Below are 17,120 nucleotides of genomic sequence, written 5' to 3' on the forward strand. Positions count from 1 at the left end.
TAGCTTTGGAAATGCAATTGGTCTGCAAATCAGTATCTAAGAATTCTAAAGGCAGTCTAAGCAATAAGCAGACCAGCTTCTTACTTTGTGACTTTTTCAAAAGGGGGGAGACCATATCTTGGTGGCTGAGCCCATATTTTGCGTATGGAAGATCCTAAAGTTATATCCAGTTCAAAAGATCTTAGGTAACAGGAATGGGCAAAAACCCAAAGAACTCCTATCCACTGCTCAAAGTAGGGAACAATCTTTTCATCCCAATATCGAAACAAAATTTTAAAAAAACCCTTCCAGTAGCACCTTAGAGACCAACTAAGTTTGTCATTGGCATGAGCTTTCGTGTATCGTGTTATTGGTATGAGCTTTGGCGAGGTATCTGAAGAAGTGTGCATGTACACGAAAGCTCATACCAATGACAAACTTAGTTGGTCTCTAAGGTGCTACTGGAAGGAATTTTTTTATTTTGTTTCGACTACCTGTAACTTCATCCCAATATGTCATCACAAGGTTTATTTTTTTCAGAAGAAAAACAATATGAATGCTTTCACTTCTTATCTTAGGACCAGCATACTTCAAAGGGGAACATTATTATTTCATTTGGACAGGGTTGTTTATAGCTTGCTTGTGAAATAGCCTGAAGCCCCCCTGCCAGGCTTCATCTCACCTGCCCTGACAGATTCCCTGTGCTTGACAGGCTTCCCAAATTCTCATCAAATGCTGAGATGTTGCAGATGAGGGAAACTGAAGGAAATTCAGGAGACGGTTGCCCAGGGGGCAGGGGGCTGGCTTCCAAACTGGCAATTAGTTTCCACAGATGTACAAGAAGTGCCAGGAGGAGATGGAGCCAGGAGGTCTTTTGAGGAGAGACTTCACCTCCTTTCCCAACCCTCACTGGTTCCATTATGAAATTGTTTTAAACTTACAGCAATGTGGGCAGGAGTTTGTTTTCCTCATATCCCAAATTAGCCATCATTTTATGTCACGTTTTGCTTCTTCAAAGCACACTTGAGCCCAGCTGCTGCCCACATTTGCCATGAAGGTCTCATCACCTGAGCAGCAGAGACTTTATACTGCAATTGCTCTGCACCTCCTTGGGGTTCAAAGATGCTCTGCTCACATAGCCTTTTGGCAAGGATGTGAAGCTCACCTATTCTGAAAGGCCTATGGCTTCTGCATAGGCATTGTAGCCCTTTCTTTCCACTGCTTGTGAAGCTGTTGTTTCAGACTGATTATTATTATTATTATTATTATTATTATTATTATTATTATTATTATTAATGTTTAGTTGGAAAGCCACATCGAGCCTTGGAAGGTTTAAAATGAAAAAGCAATGGTGAGTAACTGCAGACATTGTTACGTAGCATGCCTGTGACAAAGAGAGGATTCAATATTTAGGCTGACTTAATTCATGCTCCTTTTTTGCCCTTTGTAGAAAGAATGTGCCAACTTCGTCAAGGTGCTTAAGGCTTATAACCAAACTCATTTGTATGTCTGTGGAACTGGGGCTTTCCATCCCGTGTGCACATACATTGAAGTTGGAGGTCATCCTGAGGTAAGTCTGCATCTAAATGCACCAACTTAATTTTTCATTGAATCAATCATGAGTTCGATTTCTTCCAAAGCTGCGTTCCACCTTCGCCACTGTCTCCAGTGGCTGGAATACTGCTGGGCTGTGGATGGCAGTGAAGCTTTTTCTTTCAGTCCTGGTAAAGCCATATCATAATTCAGAAATCATAGAATCATAGAATCATAGAGTTGGAAGAGACCACAAGGGCCATCCAGTCCAACCCCCTGCCAAGCAGGAAACAGCATCAAAGCATTCTTGACATATGTCTGTCAAGCCTCTGCTTAAAGACCTCCAAAGGAGACTCCACCACACTCCTTGGGAGCAAATTCCACTGCCGAACAGCTCTTACTGTCAGGAAGTTCTTCCTAATGTTTAGGTGGAATCTTCTTTCTTGTAGCTTGAATCCATTGCTCCGTGTCTGCTTCTCTGGAGCAGCAGAAAACAATCTTTCTCCCTCCTCCATATGACATCCTTTCATATATTTGAACATGGCTATCATATCACCCCTTAACCTTCTCTTCTCCAGGCTAAACATACCCAGCTCCCTAAGCCATTCCTCATAAGGCATAGTTTCCAGGCCTTTGACCATTTTGGTTGCCCTCTTCTGGACACGTTCCAGCTTGTCAGTATCCTTCTTGAACTGTGGTGCCCAGAACTGGACACAGTACTCCAGGTGAGGTCTGACCAGAGGAGAATACAGTGGTACTATTACTTCCCTTGATCTAGATGCTATACTCCTATTGATGCAGCCCAGAATTGCATTGGCTTTTTTAGCTGCTGCATCAGGGCCTGCTGCAATCGGAGTTAACAAGCCTCATTTTAAGCATGTGCCCTCCCCTCCCAATGAAACCAGTGGGGCTTAAAAACCCTTAGCTGGTAGATCACACCCATAAGCCATTTTCTGACTTGCTTAATGATTAAATACTGTACGTTTAGAATTGCCTCTGTGGTTTCCAAGGCCAGCTGCTCACGTTTCCGTTTCTGCTCCTGACTGATAGGTAGCTATCTAAGCATGTCCTATTATCAGCACCTTTGTTCTGGTGCCAGTTTCCCCCTTAAGGGCCGCCTCCCAGTCTGTGGAGTCTGACACCACAGCTCTTTTCTCCCCATCTGGAGTGTACATACGTGCATCCCCCAGTTTCATATTTATCTGGAGATGATTTTTGTTGAGTCAAATAAGGCCTGGCTTGTTTCATTTGCACAGTTCCACACACCCAACCCTGGGACTTTCAGGCATGAGAGCAGCGCTCCTGCACAATTCCCACAGATTTCACTGGGTTTCTTGCAGGAGAGTATTGGGCAGATTCTGCCACTTCTTTCTCTGCTGCCCTCATTGTTGGTTGCAGCCCAAACCTGCGTAACACCAAGCACAGATTATGGGATATGTTTGTGTGTACAGTATGTGTAGCTCCTCAGTAGTGAAGTTAACCAGTGAAGGCCCATGGAAACCAAAGGTTCAGTTATTTATTTGTTTGTGGCATTTATTGCATTTCTATCCCACCTTTTATCCAAGGGCTCAAGGTGGCATCCATGGTTCTCCCCCTCTTCAAGTACCCTGGTCCAAGGTCATCCAATGAACTCCATGGTCTCCCAGGTCCTAGTCTAGCCACTACACTACACTTGCACTTTTGACTAAAAGAGAACAACCCCACCCCACTTTGCAGTTATGGTGTGGGGCAGCAGTGCATGTCGTGCCTGAAGAAGGCCCCAGGTTCAGTTCCTGCAGCCTCCAGATCTCAGGTAGCAAGGCTGGGAAATACTGTTGCCAGAGACCTCAGCGAGCTGCTGCCAGACCATAGTGGGCTAGACTGACCAACAGAATGGAAGCCGGCTTTACTGAGACACCTTCAGTCTTTGGCTCTTCATCAACTGTCAGGGGCTACCTGCAGTTTTTCCATAGAGGTGCAGAGGAAGAGAAGGGAAGCACTGACTCTGCTAAGAGATCAGCTGCTTTCGTGATCTTTTGAAGCATTTAGCAGCAGCAACTCCGTCAGGCTCTCAGCTGGTCATTAAAAGGAAAGTAACTTTAAGAATTGCTACCTACTTCTTCTTTGTCTCTCCTACTATCCCATCCCTTTCCCCTTTTATGCTATGTCCTGAGAATGGCCTTGTTTTTGTTTTGGGAGCCTTTTCAGCTGAATAAGCAGGGTTTGGAATAAATCTAATTGCATGTGTTCTGTGGAAAGCAGGGACCTATAGCTTCCTGAATTTGCCCAGGGAGGAAGGGGACAGGATGTTCTGTATTTAAAGAAGCCCTTGAAAATAAGGGCCACATCCCAAAACAGGAAAAGCTGTTTTGATGACCTAGAGACCTACCTGGGGTGAAGCTGAGCAACCCCATTCAGCTAGACTGGGCATCATGAATAGCTCTTTGAGATCCTAAAACTATGCATGTATTAGAAACAGAGGAAGCTGACCAGCCTTGACTCTTCCCTAAGCTAAAGTCCTTCCATCTTATTTGATGGTATCACAAGGGATTTAAAATACAACGTAAGTCCCCGCAATGAAACAAGAAGAATTTACAAGAAGGGCAGCAGTTATTTTTTTAAAAAATGCACCGGTAGTACAATCATACACATGTTTACTTGGGAGTAAGTCCCATTCCGTACAGTACAGCATACTTCCAGGTAATTGGCAAATGATCGCTAAAAGAAAATCTCATGTACAACGGCTCGAGCATATAGTGCCAGTCCTGGCCCGACTGCACTGGCTGCCAGATAATTTCCAGGTGCAATTCAAAGTGCTGGTTTTGACCTAAAGGTAAAGGTAAAGTCCAGTCGCGAACGACTCTGGGGTTGCGGCACTCATCTTGCTTTACTGGCTGAGGGAGCCGACGTTTGTCCGCAGACAGTTTTTCCAGGTCATGTGGCCAGCATGACAAAGCCACTTCTGGCAAAACCAGAGCAGCGCCTGGAAGAGCCATTTACCTTCCCGCCGGAGCAGTACCTATTTATCTACTTGCACTTTGACATGCTTTCGAACTGCTAGGTTGGCAGGAGCAGGGACCGAGCAACGGGAGCTCACCCCGTCGCGGGGATTTGAACTGCCGACCTTCCGATCGGTAAGCCCTAGGCTCAGTGGTTTAGCGCCACCTGTTTTGTAGGTTTTGACCTACAAAGCATTAAATGGCTGAGGACTGCAATATCTCAAGGACCACCTTTCCTGATATGAAACGACCTGACCCTACGATCATTAGCTGAAGCCCTTCTTTGTGCACCTCTTCCACATGAGGTCCAGAGGGTGGCAATATGCGAACGGGCTTCTTCTTCAGTGGCTCCCCATTTGTGGGATGCCCTCCCAAGGGAGGCTCACCTGACGCCTTTGTTACATATCTTTAGGTGCCAGGTGAAAACATTTATCTTCTCCCAGGCCTTTGTCTGATTAAACAACCCATGGCCTTTTAAACTGGGGGGTATTGTTTTTGCTTGTTACTGTGTTATGCATATTTGTGATCCTCAGATGAAGGGCGGCATAGATCTTCAATAAATAATAATAACTGAGTGCTCCTGTCAGTAAGAACTGGTTGCCCCTGCTTGGGGGAGACAGAAGATCCACATATTTGTTTCAATGTTCCCCACCCCATGGATGCACAACCCCCGCTCATGGGTGGAAGACTAGATGCTCAGCTCTCTATTTTTTACTTAACTGACACTGATACAATCACATTCTGTTAAAACAACAGCAGCATTAAAATTCCAAAATCTATATTAAGGGAATATATTTATTAGGCCCCTCAGAACATAATAGGCCTCATAAAAGGCGTTCTCCTAAAGTGTTTTTTTGGAATTTTCCTTATGGGTCTGCATCATAGCTGCCAAGTTTTCCCTTTTCTCACGAGGAAGCCTATTCAGCATAAGGGAATTTCCCTTAAAAAAAAAAGGATAACTTGGCAGCTATGGTCTGCATGTTTACCTTTACTTATTTGTGAATTTAATCTTTCACATGCTCAGGAATAGCTGGAGTTTCTCCAATCACTTCATTTTCTCTTTGAGGTTTTTCTAATTTACAGTGTGATTGTATTATACTAACAAATGTTTGATATTAAAAATATGTTTTACTTTTGTCCGTGAAGTAACTTGTCCAGTTATGCTTCCAAGGACATTTCAAATCCATAAAACAGATTTGCCTATGTTTTTCCCCCCTGAGAAAAAAAATGCATTTACTCAGAGACCACCTCATGAATTTGACATTCAAGTCTGCAAATTGTTACAAAAATAAAGACATCATTATTCAAGTGAATGATGCTACACTTAATCGTTGTTAAAAATCAGATTTCCATCTTGTAGAAAAAATTAACATATTCCTCCAGTGATGACTTAAGGACTATGAATATCTCTTCCCCCCCCTTCCATATTAAAACATCTATTAATTTTTAAATGCTCTTACTTCCAGGCATACAGTTTTATAGAGCAGGTTCTTGTTATACTCTTGAGAGATTTATTTCAACATGTATTTTTGTCGATTATCAGTTGTCTCTGGACCACACACACAAACACACACACACACACACAGTCACTGCTTACTCCATTAAACAGATTTTTTTTACTCCTGAGTCCCATTTGGGAATTGGTAGACGTATTAATTAGCTTAGTACCGTGCATGTCAGTCAATTATTGGGTATCTGCCAAGAAGACTGTCTGCAGATAGATGGCAAATATGAGATCATTTACTTTTACAGTTTTATAAGCATGCAAGATCACACACACACACACACACACACACCCCACACACATAGGCACTTGGATCAACAATTTATGGAAAGAGAGATTAGAGAAGAGAAGCTAGCATAATTTTTTCCACCAGGCATATACTGTCAAATGGAACTATATATTATCCATACTCTCTCCAACTCTCTCCTTTCTGTACATTATGTGTGGCCAGAGCGATTAGGACTGTTTTGGTTGGAAAGGTTCCCTTCTTTCCACAGCTGTTGTGTTTAATCACTTAATTTTAGATTAAGGCTACAACAATTACATGCACATTTACATGGGGTTGTGCCACATTGACCATACTGGGGCTTACTTTAGAGTAAACATGCCTAGGCTAGCGCTGTATTTACCCAGCTATCAATGTGTCCTGCCCCTGCAAGGCAGTTTACAAGGCTCCAAAACAAATAAGAATGCAATAATCACAATTTTGACCTTTAAGCATAAATTAAAAGCCACCAGCAGCTAATTTTGTTTTCTCAAGTACAGCGCAATTCAAACAAATATAGACTGGAACAAAAATGACTTCAGAACTCTTTTTTAAAAAAATCCAGCAGTAATAAGAGTATATATATTACCCCAGGCATCCCCAACCTTCGACCCTCCAGATGTTTTGGACTACAATTCCCATCATCCCTGACCACAGGTCCTGTTAGCTAGGGATCATGGGAGTTGTAGGCCAGAACATCTGGAGGGCTGCAGGTTGGGGGTGCCTGTATTACCCAGTGAGAAAATTCCAAAAGACCCTTATCCCTGGTCCCCATTGGGCTAGCTGCTGTCACTGGTACACCAGAAAGCAGGGTGTCTGTGGTTGCTCTCAATGCCCAAATAAACTCATTCAGGTGTGAGCAGTGTGTTGAATATCTTATTCCCAAGCCATAGGGCTTTAAAAGGCCAATCAGTACCTTGATATGGATAAAAAAAAATATGAACATGCCTTGTTGCAGGAAATCATGAAAGCATAAATATGAATATGGGAGCTCACAAAGCGCCATAATGGAGGCCTCTGCTGCTTTGGCCAACATCAGTTTTGTGTAGTGGCATTAATAAACATAGCTGAATGTGTGTGTTTGGTGGCCACCTGATACTCTCCTGGCTGGTACTGCATCTAGCAATGAAACGATGAAAGCACCAGTTGCCTAACAACATAGAATGTGTCATTAAATGAACCCCATGCCATTCATCAGCTTTGAAATGCGATTTTGAAATGCTATAGCTCCTAACATGTCCATTCAGAAGTATAAATTGCCTTAGGAATGCTGAGATGGCTTAGGTGTTCCAGATCTTGAAATTACCAAGAATGTATGAATGAATGAACTTAGAAAGTAAATAAGAAACAGCTGAAACAAAGGAAGATGTTGCTTCTATGCAATATGGCTTAGTCTGCAATCCTAAACCCCACCCCCACCCTAGCACTTCTGCAGAAGATTAGGCTTAGGTGGGGTCTCTACTGGCCAGGAAGCTCTATTCCTGTTTGCCATAAGGCTCCCCAGTGATGTTAGCATGGGTGGACCCAAACCTGGTACATTCCCAGAGAGAGGCCCTTCTGCTGCATCAGTCCGCAGGTGGTGCGGCAAGACAGAGGGAGAAGATGGACCTTTTGTACTCAAGGTATTTCCAGGGAACAGATTTTGTATCTTCTTTTCTTTCACCTCTTTCTTTCTTCTTCTCTTCGGTGTCCTCTGCTCTGGGCCATTATTGGGTCCAAGGGTTACACACACACACACCTGAAGGTGGTAGATGGTTGATGGAAGGAACCTGAGTGAGAGTCAGGGAAGAAAAGATCTCCCAGGCTGAGAGACTGAGAGAAGAAAGGAAAGCTCCCAGGTGAGGAGAGTTGGGAGGGTTCACCACTTTCTGCAGGTGACAAGGGCTAAGAGCTACCATGACTCTGTTTTCTTTCTTTCTCTGTTTTTATTTAGATTAGTTTCTTTTATTTTATCTTATTGTATTGTGAAAAAGCTTTCATAAAATCATGTGTGTGTGGAACAGATTACAGTGGAACCTGATTACAGTTGCAACCATAATCTGTTGCCTCTGAAGTTCTGTAATATTACCACCTGTAACCTCTTTGGTTTTCTGGTTTTCCTTGTGTAAAATGTATTGTACAGCTCTCAACATTTGGCCATATTTGCACTGCATTGTTTCCAATGCTTTGATATTAGATGCATTTTCCTAAAAAGGATAAATTGGCATCTTCCTCTGAGCTTTTTTGAACTCTTTTACAGTTTGCAGTGGTGATGGAGCAAGGCAGGAGCCTGGAATCCACACAAAAGGGTTTCAGTCCTACAATGGAGAGCAAGTGAAGTGTTATCAGCTCATATTCATGTTTCATGCATTATCAGATAATGTAGATTTTAGAGCTATTGTGCTCATCTGATGTAAATCTGCAAAGTGCCATCAGTATGAGTGCAGCAATATAGATAAGGCTCCAGCTTCTGGCTTGTGTATTTGCTCAAATTATGGTTTAAATTTTATGCTAGGTTCATTTAGGGGCAGGCTAACCTGCTTTCGCTCCATTATGTGTGGCATTTCTCTCTATTTGTATGTGGCATTTATTGGGGCACTCTCTAATCATTTCAACAAACAGGTAATTTAAACATTTCCAAGATGAGATGATGCTTTCAAAGGAAAAGCAGCCTTCATGGCATTATATTTACAGCTCTAGTCATAATTATAGCTAGCAGGAAAGGTTTCCCTTTTAAAATTATTGTAGCACTCTCCATTCATTACAGTTGCTTCTGTTTAACCTCCCAAATTGAGATTTATTCATTCCCTCCATCCCCCACAATTATAGTAAAGCTCAACATTCAGAGCCTGCCCATTTAAATGTCAAACCCCAGTTGCTATGGTTAGAAAGCAAAAGTTTATTAAGCAGAATAAAATGTGAAAACCACCCAAATGGTTTTCCCTCGATGGGCAGTATTTTGACAGAGACAGAAGTATGACTTGAAATGTATTTATGGAGACAAGAATAATGTGCATCTATGGGACCCAGGTGGCGCTGTGGGTTAAACCACAGAGCCTAGGGCTTGCTGATCAGAAGGTCGGCTGTTCGAATCCCTGCAACTGGGTGAGCTCCTGTTGCTCGGTCCCAGCTCCTGCCCACCTAGCAGTTCGAAAGCACATCAAAGTGCAAGTAGATAAATAGGGACCGCTCCGGCGGGAAGGTAAACAGCGTTTCCGTGCGCTGTTCTGGTTCACCAGAAGCAGCTTTGTCATGCTGGCCACATGACCCGGAAGCTGTCTGCATACAAACACTGGCTCTCTCGGCCTATAGAGCGAGATGAGCGCCGCAACCCCAGAGTCGGACACGACTGGACCTGATGGTCAGGGGCCCCTTTACCCTTTACCTTTAGGGAGGCTAAAATAACATGGAAGTTTGCAGTTGGTATCCACAAACCAATGGTTTGTGCTGGAGCAGCTGCTGCACCATCAATGATAGGCAACCAGAGCCCATTCTGGTTCACTTTCCTTTTTGCCAAGGCTGGATGTGGTCAGGTTGTTGACTGTAGCAGAATCAAGGCTGCTGGAACTGAAGCGCTGATGATGTTTGGTGTGGTGGCTGGAGTCACTTTGAACGTTGCTTGTGCATCCAGAAGGTCAAAACAAGACAGTCTGCAGGGAGTGGAGACAAGAACAGAGCACAGTGTGAGTGAGTGAGCAACCAAGTAGGGCCAAAACAGCAGGGCCAAAATAGCCCTAAACTCCTGCGAGCAAGAAGACCTTTTAGAGCAGTGGTTCCCAACAGGTGGTCCGGGGACCCCCAGGGGTCCGCGAGCCAAGCCAGAGGGGTCCGTAGGATGCTATTAGAATAAAAAATATATTAAATATATTTTGTATGATAACAGATTTTTTGTTTTGGCCACTTCCTGCATGAGCAGAGTCTAGCGCAAAACTAGAATTAGATAGAGGCAGTAGTTCTGCTGTATGCCGTTAAGTGGCGCTTTACAAACACTACTGTTTGCAAAGAGGCAGCGTGCGCATTCTACTAACGCTCACCTCCCCAAGATGCTTTGCGCGCGTCGGCTTCATTTGTGCGCTACTGCGCAGGTACCCTGTCTTCTCCATTCCCCTCCCTCCTCCCTGGCGCGCGCTGCCTCTTTGCAAAACAGTAGTGTTTGTAAACAAAGTGTTGTTTTTCGCGGAAGCTACAGTTCGCGTAGTTAAAAATGGACCGTTGGTTAAAAAGTGGTTCGTTAAAACGACAAAGGCCTACAGATGAAGAGGAAGAAAATGTGTTTGATGTTCAAGCAACTGTAAAAAACGTATAAATATAAAATATAAAAAGACTCTTAATTTGGCTCTCACTTTTTAATTTTAGGATTAGGAATTAATGGGGGTCCTTGTCAGAATAGCGGCTCAATGAGGGGTCCTCGAGAAAATTTTGTTGGAAACCCCTGTTTTAGAGAACCTCCCCACTCCTCCCTTTTGTGAGATCCCACAGGGCAATCCCAGCCCCACAGGATCTAACCAGACCACTGTGGGAAGACAAGAGCCCACCTCCTCACTGGTCTCTGAGCCACCACACCACTGGGCAAAGTTGCCCCATATGCAGGGGACCCTTGGACCGGTTGTTATCCCCTCAACAAACAATACCCTTGTTTGCATACAGTGTGTGTGGTTAACTAGGTCCTATCGCTGGAATTTGCTTCCTGCTGCTGGTGGGTGGAATCAAGCTATGAATAATATAGACATGAATTCATTCAAGAGAAATAGCATTGCAAAACACAATATGTGAACAAGCAAAATATGCACTAGAATCACATTTAGGACTAAAGTGACGCTCAAGATCAGATACACAAACCTTTCAAATATTTGATGTATTTTAATGTTTGTTGGAAGCCGCCCAGAGTGGCAGGGGAAGCCCAGCCAGATGGGCGGGGTATAAATAATAAATTATTATTATTATTATTATTATATTATTATTTCAGTACAATGCAGTGGAACAAAAACTGAGTGTCAAGTAAGATAACATTTCTTTTGAATGAATGGGGTCTCTGCACCAGAATTCTCTGAGTGCTGCCATTGTTTCCTTAATGTTTCCACTACACCTCTGCAGTGCTCAGAAATGCTTGTTGATTGCAACTACAAGTTGTATACAGGATGCCACAGCTGAATGGCTTTCATGAATGAGAAAGTGAAGGCAGTCAACATACTCATTAGGTTCAAAGAAACAAGCTCCAGAACTGTGGGAAAACTTTTGTCCAGGCTGATGAAGAGGGAAAGGGAGGAGGAGGAGGCGCTGCCATGAAAGCGAATTCATGTGTCGGGACACACACTTCCAGTGGGTTAGATACTTTATTATTATCATTTGACCACACATGATGCCCTAGTTGTGTGAGTCCTTGCTTCACTGCCCTCCCAGAGTAAAAGATGGCAGACAATAAGAGCTTCATGGTGGAAGCCCATGGTGCTGAGGATAACAGCTCTTTGCTGTTCTTTGAAACCCTTCCACCCCCACCCCAGACAGTGCTGCTCCTTGCAAGTGCAATTATTTCCCTCCCGGTTGCTTTATTTCTTTTATGCACCATAGTAACCAAGAGAGGAGAAACAAGCACTCTCCCCATACTTCAATATTTCTCTCTCACACCAGAGATGTCACTTATTCGTTTTGCTGTAGAATTTAGTAGTCTGGATTCTCATCATCCTTTTCACGAGAGTTGGAAACACTCTCAGTATTTGCAATTTAGGTGTTAATTATTTATCCTGCCAGCTAGGATATATATAGAGTTATTGACTCCTAGAAAATGAATATTCATGCTGCATCTTCAGGGTTACTCCATGACATGATGTGATGGCTTCTGTGTGATGCATAACAACATAAGAATACATAGTTAAATGATGGTGAGAGGTCTCCACAATATGTGATGATGGTCACCAAGCTAGACAGCTTCAACAGGGGGCTAGACAAATTCATGGAGGATACGGGTATCAGTGGCTACCAGTCAATGACTACTAGTCCCCATGATGATGTTCTGCACCGGAATCAGAGGCAGTATCTGAATGCCAGTTGATGGGGAACAAAAATGTTCTACTGGGGGGGGGGCTTCTGACAAGCATCTGGTTGACCAGAGTGAGAATCAGGATAGTCAGCTAAATGGGACATGCGTCTGAACTTGCAGAGCTTGTATCGCAATTGCACAATTTCCATCCAATTCCATCAATTCCTGCTGACCCATAGATCATGTTAAGCAGTCTTGATTAGGATGGCTGGGAAAGTTGTTACTTCAAAGATCTGCTTCCAGTCAGAGTTGGCTTCACAATACTGAATGATCTGATATCGTACAATACATTTGCATGGGCAAAGAAATTGCTCCTGAGAAATGTTGCTCAAGTTTTAATTGTCTTTGCCTCTGTAGAACTCCAGATATCTTAGGGATGAATTAGGCTGCCTAACTCCAGCCCATTTCAGTCTCGGTGGCACTCAATCCTAAATCAGTTCGGTCTCATTTTGTGTGGAATTTTTGAAAGAACACACAACCAGCCCACAATTAAACTGTCTACAGTTTGCACACAGTTTTTACATAAAACGCATATTTCTAATATAAAATAACCACTTTTAAAATACCGCTCAATTAATTCACCCATAAAACACACATTTTGTACTTTTACGTAAAATACATATGTATGTGTGTGTGTCCACATTTATTGCACCCCCAAATTGCATTGAGGTGTGTAATCTGAGAGTTGCCTTCTGATTGTCCGCTGGGAAGAGCGAGCTGAATGAGTTCCTTCCGCCACCCCTTGCAAATTTGCTTGTGTTTTTTCCTTTACTTTTACCTATGTATTGTAGGTTTTATATAGATATAAATATATTACCCACTCTTGTCGACAGGCCATGAGTTTCCTTTAGCAGCAAAAAAACTCAGCAATGTGGCTTCAGAGCAGGGGAAATAATTGAAAACATTGTCCCACTCTTGTTCTTGTACAACATATGCAAAGTTTCATTCACACACCTTAGGGATACTGCAGGGAGGCCTGACTGAACTCTTTGATCTGCAGAGAAAACAAACACCACCCACCATCTGGTAAAACCCATTTAATGAAAAGACAATGATACAGTACATGGGCAGGTTTAATTGCGGAAATGAATTGAAGATAGATAGGATAAAGTGATTTTTGATTTAGGGCAGTAAGAGAGAGAAATGTGGATCTAGAAAGTTACGAAGTACATAACTGAGGCTATCTGTACCAAAGCTGCATTATATAACTTCCAGGATCATGCCACGAAGGCAGGTTGACTGACCTTGGTATTTTTAAAATCACATTTCAAAAGTAATTTGTGCTGCTAAAGGAAGCACCTGCATTCTGTTGATAACTCCCCACAAATATCTTGTCAAAGAGACTTTTAAAACATTTAGTGGAAGGAAATAGTGGATTTGGGTTGTGGCTGACGTGTTATATTTTAGCCTTGAAAATAAAATTGCCAGGTGGCTATAAAAATTGCTGGCTCTTTCAGTGGCATGGTCTTGGCCGGGAATTCCTTTAGGCTTGTTTAATTCTTTGATGGGGAGTGTAATGTGCTTAAAGATAGAGGTCTCCCCAAAATTTGTTCACCTTGGTGGAATCTAGAGACTCTAAGTGGACTATGGAGACCACTTACAGTGAGTATGTTTCAGTCTAGCACATCCTTCGTGTGTCACCATTGCAGAAGAAACATAGCAGCAACCGTTTTTGAGACAGGTCCCTTGGTGATGCTTTGCGTCACTGTGGAAAGATATATGTGACTGTTAGAACACATATGCTGCTGGATCTGTTTCAAGTAGCACCACACCCCATAGACAAATTTAACTTTTACCATAGCCCTGAAAGGGCCTGGCCTACCACTTGCCTTTTCAACCCTTCCCCTTCTTAGCTGATAAGAACGAGCCAAGGTAGAGGCATAGCATAGGCGAGGCTGCAGGGGGGGGGCATAGCCCCAGGCACAGTTTTTTTGAGGGGTGCATTCCTCACCGGCCCCAGGTGCCAGCAAGAATTGCTCCTCCGCTGAGCCAAGGTGTGTCTCCTCAAGAGAACCTCCCTGGACTCAGAGGTATTAGACACCTTCCACCCAGTGGTGAACATTCCTTTGGGGGGGGGGGGGCAAAGTGCACAGTAATGATGAATGTTGCAGATACATCTGATTACAGAAAAGCTGAAGGTTACCTGGCTATTTAATGGTTACTTTACAGGCCTCTATCCAGGTGCCGCTGTGGTTTAAACCACTGAGCCTAGGGCTTGCTGATCAGAAGGTCAGCGGTTCGAATCCCTGTGACGGGGTGAACTCACGTTGCTTGTTCCCAGCTCCTGCCAACCTAGCAGTTCGAAAGCACGTCAAAATGCAAGTAGATAAATAGGAACCGCTACAGCGGGAAGGTAAATGTGGTTTCTGTGTGCTGCTCTGGTTTGCCAGAAGCGGCTTTGTCATGCTGGCCACATGACCTGGAAGCTATACGCCGGCTCCCTCGGCCAATAATGCGAGATAAGCGTGCAACCCCAGAGTTGGTCACGACTGGACCTAATGGTCAGGGGTCCCTTTACCTTTACCTATTCAATAATACTATTTCAGCCATGCTTTTGGTGTGTTTATGTAATGGAATTAACTACCAGGTCTGTAGAAACCAATTTAGGGAATTTAGGGAAAGCAGTATTGCCCATAAAGATCATGCAAAAGGGAACAGTTTGGAATTCATGCCTTTTTTGCTTTTATAACGTAGATGGAACAAAGACATTACTGTATTAGAATGACATTCTCTACAAGGTGGCTTGCAGGAAATATCAGGCTGCCTAAGCCTTTCCAGCACGACCCTGTCCCTCCTTGTCAGGCATGGGCGTAGCCAGGGTTTTTGTTGGGGGGGGGGAGGCCTTTTGTTGTGAGGGGCAAAACCTCAGTTTGCTATTTATTTTTATTTATTTTTATTGATCTTAATTTTTGTGTAAACCCCAGACGGAAGTCACAGTTATTTATATGTCGTTCTGGGAAATGTGTTTTATGTGATGGGCCAATGGCCGTAATAAATATCATTCATTCATTCATTGATGGGGGGGCAACTGTCCCTCCCTGCCTCCCCCTGGCTACTCCCATGCCATTCAAGACGAAGCTAGGATTCATTTCACCTGGGTCAAAGACCCAGTTTTGCACCCTCATGTGCATCTGTGTGTGTGTGTGTGTGCTCCCACACACAGGCTGGGAGCCTCAATGATGCCCCTCTGGAGGCTTCACAAAGGGCAGAAACCACAGCTCCCCACCCCCTGAAGCTACAGCACAGCTCCCCATTCATCACCGTGCTGTATTTGCACTCTTGCTCAGCTACCCATTTCCATACAAAAGCCCAAATTGCCATTTGCTCTAATTGAGTGCTCAAGAGATGTTTTCCCTAAGGAAAAGTCGCAGGACAGGAAGTATGGATTGTTCAACAGTGAGGCAGACATGCCTTGGGAGTTGGAGGGAGGGCTGCCCTTCGCTGGAGATAATAAAGCAGAGGCTGGATGGCTGTCCTTGCAAAGCTAGCGTTGTAGATTCTGCAGTGAGCACAGGTTGGACTTCATGACCCCCCAAGGTCACCTGCATTGTTATAATTATTTGAACAGTATCTATCTGGGACTCGGGACGCGGGTGGCACTGTGGGTTAAACCACAGAGCCTAGGGCTTGCCGATCAGAAGGTCGGCGCTTCGAATCCCCGTGACGGGGTGAGCTCCCGTTGCTCGGTCCCTGCTCTTGCCAACCTAGCAGTTTGAAAGCACATCAAAGTGCAAGTAGATAAATAGGTACCGCAACCCCAGAGTCCCTCCTGCCGCTGGTGCCATTCCTCCGTTTGGATTCCATTCTTAGACCGAGGTAAAGTTCTCAAACCAAGACACTATTTCCGTTTTTGGGGAGTTTGTAAAGCAAATTGTTCTTAAACCGGACTGTTCTTAAATCGAGGTACCAATGTATATTTACAGTGCTTTTTTCTTTAAAAAATGTTTAGGGGTACTCTCATTTTCCTACTCATATTGAAATACTGCCCCTCAATGAGGCCACACTTAGATTCACAAAATGTTTAAGCGTATGTGTACCCCTGCATCCCCCCAGAAAAAAAGCACTGTGTGTGTGTGTGTGTGTGTGTGTGGTGTCTGAGGTGGTTTGCATGAGGCAAAACACAGAAAAGCAAAGCAGGTGGTCACATAACTCCTAAAGGAGGTACGAGATGCTCTTTCTACACTGAAGGTCTTCTTTGGAGACTGAGCCATCCCTGAAACACAGTTTTTAGAAGTCTCCCAACTTGATGGAAGGATTGAAAGCACAGACTGCAGCATTAACTTTGTAGAGCTGCCGGGGGTTTCCTTTCCCATAGGTATTTTTAGCTAAAACCATGAATGGTTCTGCATGGTTTCCTTTATGTTTTGCAAAAAGGAAATGAAAAAGTGTTGTTGTACCTTAATGACAAATGGTATTGATTATTTTCCAAAGCTACTACTCAATAACTATACCTTTTTATAAGTCCACCAAAACACACTTTTGCAAACATGGCACCACTGCTGAAACCTGGAAGTATTTTACTGTTTGCAAAGCCATCTACAACCATTGTTTATTAGCAAGCTTGCAACTGCTTTTTTTGAAAAAGATTATGTGATTGCACTTAAAATACAAACCATGTGTCAACTCTCGCAAATAAGTCCTTTATTGTCTCCACCCCCCGTTTGTTGCAAGTTTAACTTTCTGCTTGACTAGATGCCACTGCTCAGACATAGTAGTCTAGGTACCCATAGGGAAACACAAAATGCTTGTATAATTTTTTAATTCACTAGCGGTTTCATGTTTTCATTTCTTGAATAGATTTGCCAAGTGTTGTATTACACACCACAAAAACATGACCCCATTGCC

General features: G+C 43.5%; 1 protein-coding gene across 1 annotated transcript in view; it reads left to right on the top strand.

Moving 5' to 3' along the window:
- The window catches only part of SEMA3A (semaphorin 3A), a 202,286-nt gene that overhangs the window by 95,466 nt on the left and 89,700 nt on the right, over positions 1-17,120 (top strand). Inside the window, exon 4 of the mRNA XM_035137741.2 lies at positions 1,430-1,549. Coding sequence (XP_034993632.1) covers positions 1,430-1,549 — 120 coding nt within the window. The remainder of the gene's footprint in view (positions 1-1,429; positions 1,550-17,120) is intronic.

The sequence above is a fragment of the Zootoca vivipara genome, chromosome 5 (assembly GCF_963506605.1).
Source record: "Zootoca vivipara chromosome 5, rZooViv1.1, whole genome shotgun sequence".
Taxonomy (NCBI): domain Eukaryota; kingdom Metazoa; phylum Chordata; class Lepidosauria; order Squamata; family Lacertidae; genus Zootoca; species Zootoca vivipara.